Source organism: Cyprinodon tularosa, unplaced genomic scaffold (genome assembly GCF_016077235.1).
Source record: "Cyprinodon tularosa strain WSP-4 unplaced genomic scaffold, ASM1607723v1 ctg246, whole genome shotgun sequence".
Classification (NCBI taxonomy): domain Eukaryota; kingdom Metazoa; phylum Chordata; class Actinopteri; order Cyprinodontiformes; family Cyprinodontidae; genus Cyprinodon; species Cyprinodon tularosa.
In genome coordinates this window covers 1523072-1542909 of record NW_024038913.1, presented here as the reverse complement: position 1 = coordinate 1542909, position 19838 = coordinate 1523072, and the positions used below count along the sequence as shown (strand labels likewise).

Genomic DNA, 19838 nt, shown 5'->3' with positions numbered 1-19838 from the left:
ATTATTTTTTGTGTAGTCTTCTGCCCTCTGTTATCAGTTATATCTGATTGTGTACAATAGGATTTTGAGCAAAGTTTTTACCATTAAATTATGCAAAAGGTGTCGTACCGCAAAACATTTCAGAAACCGTATCAAATATGATACATTTGGCATTACAGGGTTAAGAATGGCATCCATCATGTTTGAAACATGGATTTGGTTGCTTTGTCATATCTTTTGCTCATTTCTTCTTTAAACACCTTTTATGATCTGTTGTTTAATTTCCTGAACATTTACAGATAAGACTTAGAAAATGTATTGTAGTTACCTCCAACATAAGTATAAATTGCATTGTTTTTAATACATGTCTCAGTGAAAAGCAATGCTCTTCAGGGAATTCCTCTTCCGTCTTTCTTACAACATCATAATCTCATTCTGAACATTTTGTCCCAATGTTTAATTTAGAGAAGTTTTCTGCTTTAAAATTACTTTTTTTATTAATATTAAGCTAGTTTGTACTCCTGTTTGCAGATTCTGAATTTTACCAATGCAACAGCACCAGGTCTTCTAAAACACCTAGTTTTCTTAAGAAATTCCCAATGTTAGAACGTGCATCTGGAGCATCAAGCTTGATCCTCCAGAGTACAGGAGCCGCTTGCTCTCATCCTACAGATTTTCTGTTAGATTTAGACAATGGACGAATCTTCCCTTTTTTTCTAATTAAACATGTGTGTCTTTTGTCCACATAATTTGTACCATATTCCTGCTGAGACACCCAGTTGCTAAAGTTTATTATTTGATAGACAGAGTCCACATAATTCTTATCTAAAACATCTTTGTATTCCGAAACTCAATCCAACAAGGTTCTTGTGCATTTAGAGAGAAACAAGCCCACAGCATCAAAGCCCCTCCGCTTTTTTCTTCTGGTCCTTCTAAAGTGGAGCATCTGTGTCGCTGTGGGCCTATTCTAAGAAAATCCTTCATCTGAGCATCTAAGTATGGACTTTATGTGCTCTTGCATTTGGGTTAGATATTGTTTTCATGCACGTTCTTTCTCTGTAGATTTAGACATAAATATTATTGTCTTTTTAATGTCTTCTCAACCAATTTCTGCTCAATGGGAACCCCCTCCTGTTAATTCTTTACTTTTTTTTATAGCCTAAAGTTGTCCCTGTACCAGTAAGCAGTGGCGGTTCCAGAAAATGTTCACAGGGGTGGCCAGGCAGGGAGCAATATGCACTGAGGGGTGGCTCAAAACCAATAGGCACCGAAATCAGTTCTGGGTCAACCTATACTTATCACAATGAACCTACATATATATTTTAAAAATAGATTGACTGATTGATTTTTTTATTTTTATTTATTTTTTGCTATTGCTAATAAAGCTTTGCACATATTTATAAATTGGTGCTGTTTAAAATGATTTATGGTTCTACATAATATATAAATTAATTGGGCTGAGCAGTTGATTTTTATCTTTAATTACACAGAAGACTCCTAATTAGCAATGGAGATAAACTCTACTCCATAAAATATTTAAAAATAATAATAATAATAATAAAATGGCATGAATTCCATATTCGTCCTCTTGAATTGTAGTATATTGTTGTAAATAATCCATTGCTATTTTTTGTCACTTTTTGGGTGAAAGGGGGGCATGGCCCTTCTGGCCCACCATTTAGATCCGCCCCTGCCAGTAGGTGTTTTTTTTGTGTGTGTGTTTTTGGTCTTCACATAGCTTTTTGGGTATATAATTAGCCTGTGATGATGTCACATCTCTAAAATAGAGTAAAAATAAATACATGTATTACAGACTAGTTATCTGTTATACATGTAAATTCTGATCAGCCCAAAAGGAAGAAATAGTTTAGAAAATTCTTTGTTTATTCTAAGAGATTGTTAAGGGATTTACTATTGCTTTAGTCAAACCTGTACTTCTTTTAAGAATAACAATTTTTATTCCCTGCTCTAGATAAAAACAGCAAATGAAAAAAAAATTACATAACTAATTTGTATAGCCTTATTAAACGTCTCCACCAGAGAAGCCAAAAAAACATAACTTGCACACAATGTCAGTGTTAAATGTTTTTTTTCCATAAAATAATTAATTTTACAAAATAATTAACACAAAATATATACAGATGAGAAAACACTTGAGTGTTTATAAGACATTTTTTACAAGTTATGTATAAATAGTTTTTGTCCCCTGCTAAGGGAATATCCTGGTTAGTAATCACTACCATATTTCACAGAATATTAAAAGTTGCCTTGCTCCTCCTATAGAAGCTCAATGAATACAGTTATCTGACCAAGCAAGGGTTAATTTGAGCAGCACTGTGTTCCCTCCTCCTCAGTTGACTCTTGGCTCACACAGTCTCACACACACACCTACAAACTTTCGCTAGTGAGGCCAACAGAGAGACAGAGGAGGCAACGAACCACATGCTGTTCACTCAGAACAGGGTCTTCTCTCCTTCTTTTTAACTCCTGTTGGATCTGCTCTGGCCTCATCACTCCATGGGACTCCAGAGCTGGCCAAGAAGAAAACAAGATCTGTCCTCCATGGCTTGCCTGGATGTGGAGAGCCCCTCCATTTGCAGGGGTAAATTCAAATCAGGTGCTTTTTCTTCCTTATCACATCCCATTTTATTATTGAAATAATGCATACATTGGGTTAGTAAAATTATTGTTTAAAATGGCTGATCTAGAACCAACATAAAGACAAAACATTAATGTGTGTGTAGTTCGCTGCTTGCAAATTAAGTGCAACTGCCAGATATAGAGCATATCAAGGTTCTGCTCAATATTTGCATATCTTTAATCTTTCCTCTTTAAATTCATAAGCTGCTGAGGACTTTGCCACAAAAAAGCCTAGAGCAAAAATACAAACTATAGCAGACTGATAACCAATCTATATTTTCTATGGAACCTCTCAGTGCCATTCAAATACCTGCACACACTTACTGAAAGTCTTTCAGAGCCCATCTTTTAATGAAATAAATATGCTGCAGTTACAACCTATTTTTAGCTATATTCAGCAGTTTGTTTTCAGCTGTTGCTTTTTTATAGTGCTCTATAAATAAAGATGATGATGATTATCATGCATATATCTTTCAAGATGGCGGCATGAATGGTTTGATGTGTGTTTGTCGCCTATTCTCATTTATACTCATTTTGCTTGCTTTTATACTCATATATGGAGAAATTTCTTGGCAGATTCTATGCTTGAGTTCTTTGGCTTTTAGATAAGGAGAATTTTTTAGATTATGGACTACGTTGTTGCAGAAAAGCTCCATCTCCAGGCTCTTCCTGTTAGCCCTAGCAGTCCAGCTACCATTTTGAGACTCCAGGCTCTAAATAGCCCAGCTATCACCTCCTGGCTCTGCTTGGATATTGAGGCCCTCCGAGCCTCTATAGGACCTGGCAACCCAGCTTCCATCTTCTGGCTCTACTTGGATCGTGAGGCCCTGCTACCATCTCTAGGCTCCAGGCCCAAACAGCCTAGCTACCAACCTCCTTCTCTGGCTCAGCTCTAACCCTGCTACCATCTCTAGGCTTCAGGCCCTAGCAGGCCAGTTACTGTCTCTGGGTGCTGTTTGGATCCTGTGGCCTTGCTGGCCCTTCCAGATTTCACTTCGATCTTGGGGTTCTGCTGGCTTCTCCGGACCCTGGCAGCCCAGCTAACAACTCCAGGCTCTGCGTGGATCCTGAGGCCCTGTCAGCTCATTCGGGTTTTGCAAACATCCTCTGCTAACATGGCTTTTCTTTTAATGTTGCTTTGCTCATTGTTTGTGCAAAATCTAAGATCAAGTGATTTACACTCGGTGAGTACATCTTACAACATTTATGGCTCTTTGGATGTAGCCTATGGATTCAACTGTTCAGCCTTTGTGCATTCCCCTCAAATGCCGAAAGAGTTGGCAAAGGACTTAAATTTAGCCTGGTTTCTACCCAGAGATATTCATCAGCTTCAAAATCTCTTGATTTTAAATGACTATTTTGCATTTGATGACAGACATTTCTGGGACTTTCATTTTAAAAACTCTACAGATCTGTTGTATACTGATGGTAAACAGAGATGGTTAATATTCTTATTGCTGCTTTTGTCTGGCAACGTTCAGCCAAATCCAGGTCCTGAGTTGCAGTGTATTTCATTGCCATCTGATGTGAAATCCATGTCTGGTTTGAGTGTAATTCACCTAAATGTTCGCAGTTTGTTACCCAAAATGGATCTGCTTAGAATTTGGGTGAATTTAACAGATGCAGATATTGTTGTGCTGTCTGAAACTGGGCTGACAAAATCAATTACTGATTCGGACATCGGATTAAATGGTTATAATGTGTTTCTTACTGACAGATTAAGGAAGGGTGGTGGGGTTGCTATTTATGCTAAATCTAAATTTAATATGAAGTTAGTCCATTCAGAATCAGTTGGTAAGCAGCTGGAATTTTTGGCAGTGAGGGTGGAGTTGGCCAAGGGCCTTTATGTTACTGTTGTCGGGTGTTATAGGCCTCCTTCTGCCCTCAGTACTGCATTGCAGACACTTATTCAACTCTTATCCAGATTGGACTACTCTGAAATTATTTTAGCAGGTGACCTAAACTGGGACTGGCTAAAACCTTGCTCAGATGAATTTAAGTCATTTTGTGATTCTGTCAATTTTACACAATTAATCAACTCTCCCACTCGTTTAAATCTTAAGTGCCATGAGAAATCCACATTAATTGATTTAATTTTGACTAATGTCCCGCACAAATTTTCTGCTGTTGGTGTTTTTTGCAATGACCTAAGTGACCACTGCGTTATCACTGCTGTAAGGAATACTAAGTTGCCTAAAGGTAAACCTCGTGTAATATGTAAGAGAAATCTTAAAAATTTTAATGAACAGGGCTTTTGCCATGATTTGTTTAATTGTGATTGGAGTAGAATGGAGCTGATTCCCGATGTGGAGTCAGCCTAGATCTTTTTCCGGGATAGTTTTCTGCAAGTAATAAATAAACACGCCCCACTAAAGAGATTTAGAGTTAAGGGGCGGGATAATCCCTGGTTTTCCTCTGAGCTTGGAGATATTCTTCATGACCGCAATTTAGCTTGGGCCAAAGCAAGAAAAACGGGCTCTTCGTCTGATTGGCTTGCTTTTAGACGGCTAAGAAACAAATGTTCTTCTTCTATTAAGAAAGCAAAATCTGATTTTTATCTGTCAGTCACTACTAATAACTTAAATGACCCCAGAAAATTCTGGAAGGCTATAAAATTACTTTCTTCTAACAAAGATAGTATCAATGTTCCTTCTTCTATTATGAAAGAGTCTGTAGTAGTTTATGACAAGCTAGAGATACTGAATCATTTTAATGAGCATTTTATTCAGTCAGGTTCTTTGTTTGACACTGTTTGTCCTTATGCTGTGACACCCTGTGGAGATGTGCCAGTCACTACGGGTGTTTTTAATCTCGTTCCATTTTCAGTGGCTGACGTTCAAAAAGCCCTAAAAGGACTGGTTCCTGAAAAACCGCCAGGACCTGATCTTATAGAACCCTATTTCTTAAAAATAGCTGCTGATTGTGTAGCACAGCCTCTAACGTACCTTTTTAACCATACTTTAAAGAGCAACACTATTCCTAAAATCTGGAAATCTGCATTTGTTTGTCCATTACTGAAAGGGGGTGACCCGTCAAATTTAAATAATTATAGACCAATTTCTATTTGTCTGTTTTGGCCAAAATGCTTGAATCCCTGGTGAGTGATCAGATGAAAGACTTCTTGCACGCCCAGGACATTTTATCCCCAGTTCAGTCAGGTTTTAGAAAAAAACATAGTACCATCACAGCTGCAATGAAGGTGATAAATGATATCTCTGTTGCTCGTGACAAGAAGCAGCACTGTGCATCACTTTTTATTGATTTGTCAAAAGCGTTTGACACGGTTGATCATGATGTTCTAAAGATTAGGCTTCTTAAATCAGGGTTTTCAAAGAAAACTGTCTCTTGGTTTTCAAACTATCTTAGTGACAGAACTCAGTGCATTAAGCATGATGGTGTTCAATCTGGTATTTTACCAATCTTTAAAGGGGTTCCACAAGGCTCTGTATTAGGCCCTCTTTTATTTACTATTTATATAAATGATCTTAATCGGCATGTGTCTGATGCAAATTTTCATTTTTATGCAGATGATACAGTTATTTACTGCTGTGCACCTTCTCTTAAACAAGCCATTGCACACTTACAGAATGCTTTTAATGTGGTCCAAAATACTTTGCTACAGTTGAAACTTGTGCTCAATGCAGAAAAAACTAAATGTATGCTTTTCACAGACCTTCGGAACAGGTCACTGAATGTTCCTTCAGTGGTTACTCTTGATGGTCGTGAAATACAGATAGTTTCAACTTATAAGTATCTTGGTATTGTCATTGATGACAACCTATCATTTAAGCCTCATGTTCACTGTCTAGTGAGAAAGTTGAGACTAAAATTGGGTTTTTACTTTCGAAATAAGCTGTGCTTTTCTTTTAATGTAAAAAAACGGTTGGTGGCATCCACTTTTTTAACTGTGCTGGACTATGGTGATATATTATATATGCATTCATCTGCTCAATGCCTGCAGATGATAGACGCAGCCTATCACGCATCATTGAGATTTATTACTAATTGTAAAGCTCGCACCCATCACTGTGAGCTGTATTCTCGTGTAGGGTGGTCTGCCTTGGCTACACGGAGGCTTTGTCATTGGTATATATTTATATATAAGGCTATTCTTGGTGCGCTTCCATCTTATTTATGTTCACTTCTTATGAAAAAAAGTACTGGTCATTACTCTCTCCGTTCTCAGGCTGTTGTCTTGTTTTCTGTCCCACGTGTCAGTACTGAGCTGGGTAAAAAGGCCTTTGCTTACTCTGCTCCCTTTACATGGAATTTGCTGCAAAATAACATGAAACTTAGTAAATTGGTTCCTTTGAATACTTTTAAGTTGAGAATTAGATGTTTTGAGTTAGACTCCCTCACATGTCAATGTTTTAATTGAAATTTTATTGTAAGTGCATATTTGGCTTTTATGTGTGTGTCTTTTATACATATGTAATGATGTGATGTAATTTTGATGCCTATCTTGGCCAGGTCTCCCTTGCAAAAGAGATTTTTAATCTCAATGGGTATTACCTGGTTAAATAAAGGATAAATAAAAAATATAGTATTTACTATTTTACTTAGTACATATGTTATATATATATACTTAAATGTTCCCTCATGTCTTAGTGCAGTAAAAAGTAATCTTTCACCTGAATAACATGACTTTTTAGTTTTTGTTACACATTGATGCTAGTATTACATTCAACAGCAAATTAAGAAATGATGACTCCAGGGACACTTAAATTAATATAATTTACATATATGAATCAACATTTAGGAGGTATGTATTATTATGTTTATTGAACATTAAAAGTAAATGCTAAACAAATGGATTCCTATCTAATTACTTGAAATGTATGTGTAGTAAAATGGACTCTACTGCATAATTTTACTTTCCTCTTTCAATGCATTGTGGCTTTTACAGTGAACAGCTATTCAAAACCTACTACTTGAGCTTGCAAATAAGCAACTTCAGGCGACTGTAGTGCTGTGGTTAGAGACCCTTTTTATCACACCTATATTCGCTTCCAGTCATTAAATCATTGTTCGATAAATTTTTTTCTACAGCCAGAAACCCAACGTGAGCCAAAAAACACACATTGTAAACATGCCATATAGTACTATTAATAGTATATAGTAATTAATGACCCTTTGTATTGTCTTTGTTTCTAGAGAATTAAGAACAGTGTCTAAGCCCATATATCTCATACGCCATAAAAGAGTTTAAAAAAAAGCTTTAAAAAAATTCCAAGAAAAAAAGTCACAATATTAAAATGAGTCCTTCCTGTCAGATATAACATGTTGCACCTTTTTTTTCTAAAGTTATTTAAAGCCAGAGAGGAGGGGCCAAATAACCTCAGAAAGGCCAACCAAGTCACAAGTCATCTGAATCAATGTTTGCACCATCAATTTACAACTAAGGACAAATATAGGTATAAAAACTAAAGGCCTGATTTCATTTTGAGAGAAAATTCAATTAGAAGTTAACATTAGCTTTGTTACTCTGAGGAGTTTATTGATAATACTCAACACATTTTTATTTTGATTGTCTAGAAATGTCCTATACGCAAGGTGAAAAAACAAAAAAATAAGATGTTTATTTTTTTATGCATAAACATTATTGAACACACTGAGAATAAAAAGCCCTAATCAGCATATTAAGTAAGGTCTGTTACATCTATATGAAGTCTGCCCAAACTACATCTTAACAGCGAAAATTATCTATTAATTTATGCTTATATGATCATAAATACCATAAGATTTACAAATAACGTTCCATTGTGGTTACAACAGCAAAGTTTTCATACTTTTAGCCATTTTAGACATTTACTTAGATGTTTGTTTGTGCAGTTCATGGGGAAAAAAACAGTCAAATTAAAGAAAGAGGCTGACGACAGACCTCTAGGGGTGATTTGCTGAGAACAACATGGGTCTGAGATTAGAGATTACATCAGCAGACAAGGATTCCAGCAGAGCCCCCCCTCTGTGTTTCTTTATAACCTCTGTTTATGCTTTACTGGTGAGCAGGAGCCAGTTTGCATCACATAAAGGTTAGCTATGGTTCAAGCTCAACACAAGATGACACAATGAGGAGGACCGCGGGCGTGAGCTGTACCCTTATAGTGATGCTCAAATTAAAGCCAGCTCTCTTCATACTGCTTGGAGGCAGCTTTTCCATGCTATTGATATGCAGTTGTACAGTAATAAAAAAGTTTTCCTCTGGCATCTTTTTAAGTAACAAATATTGAAAGAAACCAATATAGATTTTTTTTCTTTCAGACTGCTGGATATAAACCGCGTTGGTCTTGGTTTGTAATAGAAAACACAACAGGCAGAGAAGGAACAGAGTTTTCTCTGTTCTGGAGATGATGTGCTGCTGTGAGAGTGGACTCGGCCTTCCACCCTTTGCCTCGGCTCTTGTCAATCTCCATTCCCTTGTCCACCAGTTGAAGCCCATGAACATCCCCCTCGGCTCTACAATAAACCAGCGATCCCACCCTCATAACTACCCCGAAAAAATGTCACGGTTCCCAGGCCTTGTTCTCACAGCTGCCTGATTTATTTTTGCTCAAATGAGTCACAGAGTCCTGTTCGGACCCAACGTCTTTCCCAGGGGAGTTGAGCAGGTCCATGTTTTGTGTGTTTGTGTATGAGGGGGGACTGTTTCTCCCAAGCCACTGAGCAAATCCGGCTAAGCTGGCTTTGCTTCACCACAGAGTATGACGATAAGGGCCTTGGCCTCATGCGTCACCATCACCCCCTAACCTTCTCGTCAAATTTTTTCTCTCTCTCTTTCTGTGATTTACTCTATTGGAGAAACAAGTCCACACTAACTTGTTTGTAAATATTTAAACCAGGATCCTACTACAGTTTACATTTTTGGGAAATGAAAACAGACGGTGCATCCTCAAACTTTATACAGATAGATCTAAAACTTAAGACTTTCTCCTGGAGGACATTTCATTCAATCACCAAATATCTTTCATTAAACCACAGAACTTTCCAAAAAATCCTGCAGCCCTGAAGTTTTACCCTATTTTAATTGTTTCTGCATTTCATTTGCAGAACACACTCTAACACTGTCTCTTTAGGGGGGGCTCTAAGCCAGGACCATACAGGAACTAAGCAGCATAACTGTGGTTATAAGCAAAGTTTGGTGCTAGGCTTTCATGGTAACACACTGATTGAAAAATAATAACCATCTCTGTGTTATTTGAAGGCCAGCAGGTTTCACAGATGGTTGTTATATGAGTCAAAGTTGTTTCTAAACAGTAAATGTTTAACCTCTGCATTCTTCACTCTTGCAGTCCTTCAACAATGTCTGCAGCAGAGGAGGACAAGGGAGCAGCTTGTGGAGCAAGGCATAATGCCACGTGAGTATCCCATCTTATTCTACATCTTATAAACTCCTCAAAAAGGGGGGGGTGGGGGGGGGGGGTGGCTTAGACAGCAATAAAAAAGTGAAGTCCCTAAAAATGATTGAAATACACCTTTAACTGTTTAAATGAGGAAACAGTATTTGCTGCTGTGTACTCTATTGTAACAGATGGGTTTAGATATAGAAATCTATTAACAGCTTAAGTCTTATGAACAGTGATAATAGTCACATCACTATTCTGATAATGATGACTGACTTCTATACCTGAAAGAACCAATCAACTCTCAACTGCATTTGCTCGTGTGACCAAAGAGGCAGTGGGATCTCTTTGAGTGGGAGGATATTTAGTTTTACAGTCAGTTCAAGAGAAGCTGGAACTGTGACTTCCCTCCTGATATATGGAGCGTTAGGGCAGGATGGAAGACATCCCGTCTTCCTGTCTTCCTGCTCTGTTTGGAGAACCTTTGCCTGCCCCTCTCTGACTCCACTACCCCACATGAATCAGCAATGAGACTTTCAGGAGAGTGACTTTTCCTCTTCTTAGATGTAGTTAAGTTTAGGGGATGCACATCTCAGATTCAACTCTTTTCACACTTTGTTAACTCCATTAATTCTTAAAAAAAATGGTGGATGCTTTCTGTTTATGCTGACCATTAAAAGCACTTTTACTCTGTGAGTCTCCCTCAACAAGCTACTGTTTGTATTAAAAAAACACATATAATCTTTGTGCAACACGATGTAGGAATAAGAAATTTGCTTAAGGGAACATTGACGTGCTGGGAGAGAATAAATGTACAGTATATGTAACTTTCTAGTTTTAACTTCTAATGGTACTGATCAGTTTGATTGAAACTGGTCAAAGTGTTGCTGTAGTCATTTATTGTAATCTTTTTTTATTTTTACTACAGACTGCTTTGCTTTAACATTTATAATATTCTTCATAATAATGTATGAAGGTGAAAGTAATAAGCAGGAATGTTTTTACTGTACTTTTCTGAGACATTCCTTGGAGTCCTTTTGATCAGTACATCATTAAACCAAACAATGGCCATCGTTTCAGAGGTGACTAGTCGGTGACCCAGACCTCTTCTACAGAAGGATGAGTTTATTCTGAGCGATCAAAAAGCAACTCCCTGCTCAGAGTGATCGCTTTGTTTGAGTCAGTAAAGCTGGCACTTCCTGTTTCACTCCCACGAGCTCTGCTAACTGAGGACATGGTCACGCAGAGTAGCAGAGACAAGAACATAAATGTAAGCATGGGAAAAAGAAATAACGCCACAGTTGCTGATCAAGCCAACAAATGTTGGCATGAATTTAATCACCTGTTTTATAATTATATAATCTATATTTTCTACATTCAATCAACTTTTACAGCCTGAAAACATCAAACTTGTTTTCTAACTTTCTTTCTGTTGGAACACAACAAACATTTTGAGCTTCCTATTTAGGGAGAGTAAATACCTTATCAGGCTGAAATCAGAAGCATGTAAATATTTTGTGTTTTCATGTTTATGCTTATTTGATTTTTTTTTTCTAGCTCTAAAAAGCCCTGTTGCCTTCCACAAGCAGATCCGAAGCCTACAGAGAGCCAGAGTATGACTCTACGTTATCTTTTACATGAATATGTTCATTTGTGACTTTAATAATGATCAAAAAATATTTAAACAAATACTTTCATGTCTGTTTTTATCAGAAAGGGAATTTCCTAAAGCATAAACTCTGCAGCAGACCGGAACGCTCAGAACTGATCCGTATGCATATCCTAGAAGGTAATCCCTTTTCGTGTGTGTTTGGGTGATAGTGTTTGGATAAGCAGAATGAGTAAGGTTGCTATTCATCTGTCTGCAGATATTACTGCTTGTTCAACAACCATACGTCTATGTGAATGTTATTTTGCGGTAGACTGTGTGAGAGGTCCGACTGAGCCTTCATTGAGTCACAATGACAAATCAGTCTGACTGAGGAGCTGGATCATAGTCGTGCATCCTCTTTTTATTCATCAGAAACTCCGGCAGAGCCCTCCCTCCAGGCCACACAGATTAAACTAAAGAGGGCAAGACTGGCCAATGATCTGAATAAGAAAATCACCCAGCGACCTGGATCCATGGAGCTGGTGAAGAAGATCCTGCCAATAGACCCTGAAGTTAAAGAACTAATAAACAGTAAGCGTAAGCAAACATTACTCACAAAGGGACGAAACGTGTTGCGTCATTATTATCATAAAAAGGCTTTCATCCACCTGTGGTCTAAGCCTTAAATATGTCTCTATGTATGTTTAATTGTCTCAACAACCACTGCAGTTCTACAGCTGAAGTGGCTTTATTCCTTAATAAACCTCTTTGCTTACCTTGCAGATGGTAAGGCGGATTACTCAGACACACCACATGTTCCAGATGTTTATAGCTTTGATGAGGACAGCAGTGATGCATTATCATCACAGCAGCCCGACAGTCAACCATCTCCTCCCCAAACGTTGCCCTCCCCAAAGGAATCAAGAGGAGCTGAGGTTTCAAATGCATCCTCTGATCGCAGCCCTTCACTGCAGGTACAAAATACATTTATTCAGCTCTGTGATCGAACATGATTGTATTTCCTAGTCAATAGGGAAACCAACTAAATTTAGAAGTTTTATTAAAGGAGCAGTGATTAAATTGCTGTGGTTCAAAGCTGCTCAAAATAGCTACCACTTTAATTCTGTCCCAATTTGTCATTGTTAAACATAGATATCATTATACAGAGTTTTTTATTATTTTTTTTATTTGTTCCAACCCATTCAAAGAACAGTTGACATGTAAAAAAAAAAAATGCTCTGGTCAGAGGAGACACAAACTGAGCTTCGGCATCTATGTGCAATTTATGGTGAAAAAGTAACATTGTGCAGTAAAACATGGTGCGAGCAGAATGATGCTATGGGGATGATTTTCTTCAGCAGACACAGAAAGAGGATTAAAATAGACATTTCCTAAAAGATTTGTTGTTTAAATTGCACAACTCAACAAAGTGTTGACAAAAGAGCCTTAGTCCAGATATGTGCCACACATTTTAGATTTTTAGATTGTCTCATTTAAAAATGAGGAAAAACCTGTATCACTTTCCTTCCACTTTATGTTATGTGTAATTTTATATTGTTCTGTCACAAAAAACACATTTTCTTTTTTTAAAGTCAAAGTTAAAGTCAGTAAAATTGTAATATGAAAAAAATGGGAAACTTTTTTAATCGACTGCATACAAGAAAAGGAAATGTAACTTTAATCAGATTTTAACTACTATTTGGACAAGTGGTTTGTGTTTTCAGAGCGTTCATCAAGCTTCGTTATTCTGGTTATCCTGGATAGTTAACAGATGTTGTAGATCCTCTAGATCCTGATCTCTGCCTCTGCTTCTTCTCAGTTCTCTCAAACATGTTGCCCTCAGCCATCATCAGATGTCTCTACTTCAGACAAACACAGCAGCCAGGGAGCTCATCAGCCCATCACTGCGGCTGTACAATCCGTTTCAGCAGGACCAGTGCTTACGAAAGTAAGCTGACTTTCTTGTGTTTCCTGTAAACACAATAGCAGTGTTTTGAATTTGTTTTTTATCTTGCTTAAAAATAGCCGTTATGTCAATGACCTCTGGTACAGAGTCATGTTTCTTTGATTAACTGACTCTGTCTGTTTTTGTTTAGTTTTTTTTCTTGTTTCCTTTGGAAATGTAATGACGGATAATGTTAGTGCCTGGATTTTATCTTACTGGGAGTCAGAGCAGTTTAAGAGTTGATAAATAATCAGCCAACAAGTCAAACGCAGGTCAGAGAGCAAAACATTTTAGCATATTTTGGCAGTATAGCCATTTAAATCTGACATCTGTAGACTGGTCTTCCTCAATCAGACTTTAAAATCAAAGCTAAAAGTAGAAGGAGTGAGGCAAAAAACAACATGCATTTATCTAAGTCTTATTGTACTGTGATCAACAAAAAGAACAGAGTTTGCACGGGAAAATGAAAGAGGAGTAAAGATGACAAAGTGGAGGCTGCATGCTGGTTAAACGTGCCAAGCCTCTGGTTTCTTGTCTTAAATAAGACTTGCAGGCACGCCAAACATTTTCATATGTACTAGTTCCTGAAAGTGCAAGAAGTAAAACAATATGTCATCTTTTTACTACCCATTTCCTCATCCTATCTTGAGATGTCAGAGCAATCATCTGTCTTATCTATCTTCAAACTAAATGCTGTAAAAAGAAGCAGCATTCAGTTTAACTTAGCTTTGCAGTGTTTCCACATTCAGTGCAAACTGTGTTCTTCCTGATATAACTTACTTTGAAATTAAATATCAAAGCATTTATGTTTGCTGAGGCTTTATCTGCTCCTGCTCTGTGTGTTATGCTTTGCAGCAAACATTGGCGAAGCTATCTGCAGACAAATGCCGCAGCAAAAAGAGCAAAGAACTCAAGCCACGGGTTAAAAAGCTGAAGTATCATCAGTACATCCCTCCTGACCAGAAGCAGGAGCTCAGTGAAGTGCCTATGGACTCTTATTATGCTCGTCTCCTGCAGCAGCAGCAGCAGTTCCTGCAGCTCCAGATCCTAAGCCTGCAGCAGCAGAAGTACAACTCCCAAACTGCACCCGTCACACTGAAGTATGGCCCCAATCAGCAGTTAATTGTTAACAAACAAAAAAAAATGGTTTCCCTCAAATATCTCCTATTCTATTTTTGAACATCTCGCTACAGCATGTCTACAAATGAGATACAGACCAGCTGCTCAGCTCTTGTTCTTAGAGGAAGCTCTCCATCTGTTCCTGTGCTGTTCCACCATACAAACACAAAGTCGGATCAGTTACCGGCTAATATCGATGAAATGAAGGTGACACAGGCTGATTCTACTAGTCATTTACATGCTACAGACCGGGATAGGCTCCAAGTATTCATCACCTGAAACATGATCTTTATTTTCTTACTCTCACAGGTCGCTGAGCTGAAAATGGAGCTAAAACTCAGATCTCTGCCAGTTTCTGGGACCAAGACAGACCTAATAGAGAGGCTCAAGCTGTTTCATGAGAATACTAAAACCCAGCATGTTGCTTCCATGGAGTCAGGAGTCACCGCAGAAAACTCACAGTCTGAAAGCATACATTTAACGCCGCCTGTTTCCCTTATAGCTTCCAAAGTCTCCAAACTGGGTATAGAAGATATTAAAATGACTGACATTCCTATGAAGTCAGTAGCAGAGGCTTCGTATGATGCTGCTCTGCATTCAAGCCCCTCAAAGGAAACCCAACATGAAGAGGGTCCAACACATCCGAAGGTCAACGAGAAGGACTGTGAAAAAGACAAACGTCTACATGAGAAGGAGCTTCAGATAGAGGAACTGATGAGAAAGCTGGAGCAGGAGCAGAAGCTAGTTGAGGAGCTAAAGATGCAACTGGAGGTGGAAAAAAGAAGCCAACAGAGTGATTCCCCCCCTCATCTCAGCTTGCTGGTACCAATCCAAATAAAAGAGGAAAACAGGAGTCTTTCAAACTGCTCAGTGGCTTGCAGCTCTCCTGGTCTGCATGTGCAGATCAAGCAGGAGGAACCATGCGATCATGGCTACAGAACCAGTCCAAATCAGTTCGTCATTGGCCACGAGACCAACACAAAGGCTGAAAACCTGCAGTCTGTCCAAGTCCTCCTGCCCACATCCCTTTCTGGCTCAGCAGACACTGTGGAAGTCCCTGCCAAAGGCATTAAATTACACACTGCCGTTAACAACACAGCTCCAGGCTGCATCCAGGGATCTGGACATGAGCCACAGAAATCAGCAGCACCACAGCAGCAACCCAGCACTCACACCCCACATTTGACAGAGGTAGGGGGCACATAGTTCGTCTTTGCTGCATTCAGCCTCGTTCTGTCTTCTTAGTCTCAGTATTCACACTCTGCTGTGGTTTGTGGTTTTAAAATTTTTTTTCCAAATGGCACCAGAAATTCACACGATGACCTCCATAAATATAGAAGCATGCTTTAAGGTTGTGCTGCCAGTTTAACCGCAGGTCATGTTACCAGTCAGTTGTTTGCTACTGTGGAAAACGCAGCTTCTTTGTTCTCACATTTGTGTTTACTCATCTTTAACAAAGTGATGTAATCATTTTGAGCATCTAACATATAAAAAGTGTGGACATGTTACCAGAAATAATGTGTGCACCATGTTGTTTCCAGTGAGCTCAACAGTTTTATAAGGGAGGTGAAACTGTGTTTTTTTTTTTTTTTTTTTGCCGAATAAAGAATGTTTGACTTCTTTCTTCCACATAACTGTATTTTGTTTGCAATTCAGTACTTTATCAGACATTATCTATAAGCTGTCTAATGTTCTATGCAGACGTGGGGGACAGATACCAAGGGGCAAGGCTTTCTCAGTGCATTCCTGATGTCTGGATGTGAGAGTCCTTCCTCTCACCAAGTTCCGCAAGAAGGGCTTAAAACAAAGGTAAAAAAAAATGTCATTGTTGCTTTCTTTGAATCATTCTTTATAAGAGTTTATGTATTTATTATTTGTACGGCTTTACAAAAATTTTATGTAGGTTTTATGGCAGTAAAAACACAAAATATGAATCATTTGGCTAACTGCTTACAGCGGTATGCTGTTCGGAGTGAAAAAAGTAATCCGTCACTTGAAGTTAATACATATTTTCTAAAGTTAATCTGCATGTTCAGTCAATGGTAATAGGGTTCTCTTTGGGCAAAGCATAGAAATCTTATTTTGGAAAGTAAGCTTGTAATGAGAGATGGATGCAGCAACTTGTAAACAAAGCGTGCACAAGGAGAAACAAGCTTGTGCATGGTCGCACAGATTAAATAGAGAGCAGGTACAGGGTTGTGCACATGCATTTTCTTTATTTTTTTAAGTGGAGAGGGCGGGTCTTTTCAAACATTTGCAAAAATCCTCCAATATAACTTTAATTTGGTCACATAATTCCTTTCTTTAACTAAAGGCTTGCTCAGGGCACCTTTTGCATCAGAACCACTATAGTTGATGCTTATTTCTCATCTGGTCTTGTCTTCGGTTTCTTTGTGTGAAATCTTTTTCAAACCCACCCACTGTTATTTTGCAGCAAACAGCTTTTACAAATCATACATCAAAGCCCAAAGACCCACCTCGTTATGAGGATGCAGTTAAACAGAGACGCAGCATGATAACAACTGCTCAGGTGAAAAAAGAAATTCTAGTAAATCATTTAAACTTATCTAGAAATAATTTATACATTAGATCACCTTCTAATTTATTACAGGGTCCGACAGCAGCATGTCAGCAGATGGACGACCTATTCGACGTGTTGATTGAAAGTGGAGGTAAGAGAGGCTTTAATTGCATTTTGGAACAGTTATCATAGAAGAAAAATTATGATTTCCTCTGAATGTGCTGTTGTCTTGTTTTTACAGAGATCTCACCTCTCATCAGGCAGGATCCTTCCAGCCTGGAAAAGCCTCTCCCTGTCACAGCCAGCGTTACCGCCCTTCCCATCAACACAGTTCTGACCCGTCCTCCACCTTTAGTCCAGGTGGCTCAGCTGCCTGGAGTACCGCTCCTCTCACCAGGAAACAACCTGGAAACCCTTGCAGATGATACGGAGGTTCGGAGTCTGAAGCTGATGGAGGACTTGAACTCACCTTTGGTCCACATGGAGCTGAACTTCAGTGAAAGCATGCCACCCTCTGGTGTGAACCTGCAAAACACTTCTGTGGACAGTATGGATTGGCTGGACCTCACCCTCTCTGTGCCTGATGATGGGATTAACCCTTTGGACATGTCAGTGCATGGGGCCGTCTTCTCTTCTGACTTCCTGGATTCTCACTTGAACTGGGACTGAGTAACCAAAGAGTGAATGTGGACTTTATCTTTTTTTTTTATAAACAGAGGTTGACGAGCTGCACTTCTTGCAGTCTGTAAAAGCTATAAATATTTGAGGAGAACATTTAAAATGGTACCGATATTTTAAACATTTCCATCTCATGCCATACAATTGCTCTTCTCTTCACACAAGCATTTTGCTTTGCTCTGCAGCCTCTGTAATGCAGTATGCATTGTCTCAGCACGCAGAAGAGAAAAATAAAATACACTAATCCTGGTAACAGATGGAAGAGAGCTGCATTTAGCCATTGTGCTGTTTACTCCACCCTATGTCGGAATGATTATCACAGGCATAAATCCGGCATTTAACCAAAGAAGTGAAAGTCTGATTGCACTGCAGAGGCCCAACAACCCAGAACATACCCAACAGTGTTTATTACACAATACTTTGTAAACATCACTTCACCAATGAGGCCTTTAGTTCCACAGTTTAGTGACACATTCCTGCATAAATCAAATGTTGGGCAACCAAACTAACCAAACTTCATGCGCTTAAGTTTGTCAAACTAACTTTTAATCATCTTTTTTTTATTATTATTGTTTTGTTATTTTTTTTAAATAGCAAACAACATCATAAAATGGATGACTCCCAGTTAAGCAGGAAAGTGTTCCAGTTACATCTGCTCGCTGTGTTGTTTGCTATTATTGGCAACCTTGATCTGGGTGTGAGTTTAGATGAGGAAATGCAAGAGAGATTTGTTTTGCGGTATTCTAATTTGTTATGTGTTGAGTCTCATGGTTCTCTGGAAAATATCTGGAATATCTATGACAAACGTTTTATTTGTTAAAGAAAATCTCAGAAGAAAACTTTTGCTGTCTTAAGTCGACTCATTAGTTCCAAATCTGTCACCTTCAAAAGAAAGACGCACTAATGTGGTGGAAAGCTGAATAAAACCTCATAAGTCAGCTGTAACCCACACACAAAAAAAACAAACATTGCAGTCTTTATAGTTTGTGTTGTATGATGTATTTATGTTATTTTTATAAAGTCATCACAGGTTTGCTTTTGTAAAGACAGAAATGCGTTCGAGTAATAAAATCCAAACTTTGAATATTTCAGTCATAAGATAAGCTACAGAAGGCAAGTCACCTCTAATGTTTGTTGAACAAATAGCTCATTACATTCATACCCACTGCTAGAAACAACTTTTGCAGAAGTTATTTTTTTATGAAAAATCTACAAAAATCCAACCTTTAATTGAGTTATAGCTATTCATTCAGTGAGGGCAATATTTCCCTGTCTGCCCTGCTGCCTGTACCAATCCTACTTTGCATATAAGACACTGGTCATCTTCTCCCATAACATTTTACTAAGAGAGTACAGAAGAGTATACAGAGTACATAAATAAAGATTTATTAGCCTTGGCTAACATCCTGTCCTGAGATCTCTCTTGCCGTGGATCATGGCACACAAGATGATGGCCAGTTTTTGTTTACTGGCAGGGTTACCAGACTTTTATTTAAAATAAGCTGTTATTTTGAAAAAATATTTTTAAATGAAGCAATCACATCATCATATATCCTATTAGTGAGGGCACAAGGCTTTTCCCAAATTCCTTGTTATTCCTTGTTACAATCAAAGCCCACCTGGAGTATTTGTTGTTGGAAAACTGAATTTCTATTCCTCTAATCCTGGCATTATTCCCTCAGGGGTGGTTGGGATGTTAACATTTTCAGCTTCTTAGGAAACTTGGCGACCCCCATGATGCCACATTTTTCCTCCAACAGTGAGCTCAGGAAATGTCTTTACCTCTCTTACTAAACCTTTTCATTGTCCAAAATGGTAAGATAATCAAGGGTCTCCTTTGGCAGCAGCTAAAAAAAGGCCTCTTTTTCATACTACATTAAATGCTCTAAAAAAACAGAAAGTTAAGGATTACTAATTAGAAGTTGTTGGACTCTCTAACAGCTTTGCTGCCAGACTGTGTAATTATTTCTAAATACCCCCCACTGGATTGCCCCTCTGGAAAAATGAACTCAAATTAAAGGTTGA

At 38.3% G+C, this 19838-nt stretch overlaps 1 protein-coding gene across 1 annotated transcript; it reads left to right on the top strand.

The window, feature by feature from the left end:
- The first annotated feature begins 2368 nt into the window (after positions 1–2368).
- Positions 2369–18920, top strand: mrtfbb (myocardin related transcription factor Bb). Its single transcript, XM_038287802.1, has 14 exons — positions 2369–2596; positions 9909–9974; positions 11517–11572; positions 11673–11748; positions 11983–12141; positions 12334–12524; positions 13370–13498; positions 14351–14595; positions 14689–14821; positions 14924–15805; positions 16316–16423; positions 17049–17144; positions 17226–17286; positions 17377–18920. Exons 1-14 carry the CDS (start codon positions 2497–2499, stop codon positions 17802–17804), a joined length of 2730 nt encoding a protein of 909 aa, XP_038143730.1. The 5' UTR covers positions 2369–2496; the 3' UTR covers positions 17805–18920.
- The last annotated feature ends 918 nt before the right edge of the window (positions 18921–19838 follow it).

What these genes read in the sequence shown, in the direction of transcription:
- mrtfbb (XM_038287802.1), top strand. Translation starts at nt 2,497, where the DNA reads ATGGGACTCCAGAGCTGGCCAAGAAGAAAACAAGATCTGTCCTCCATG. An exon ending in GGAGCAAGGCATAATGCCAC is followed by an intron (nt 9,975 to 11,516) that starts GTGAGTATCCCA and finishes TTTTTTTTCTAG; the next exon opens with CTCTAAAAAGCCCTGTTGCC. An exon ending in CGTGTTGATTGAAAGTGGAG is followed by an intron (nt 17,287 to 17,376) that starts GTAAGAGAGGCT and finishes TTGTTTTTACAG; the next exon opens with AGATCTCACCTCTCATCAGG.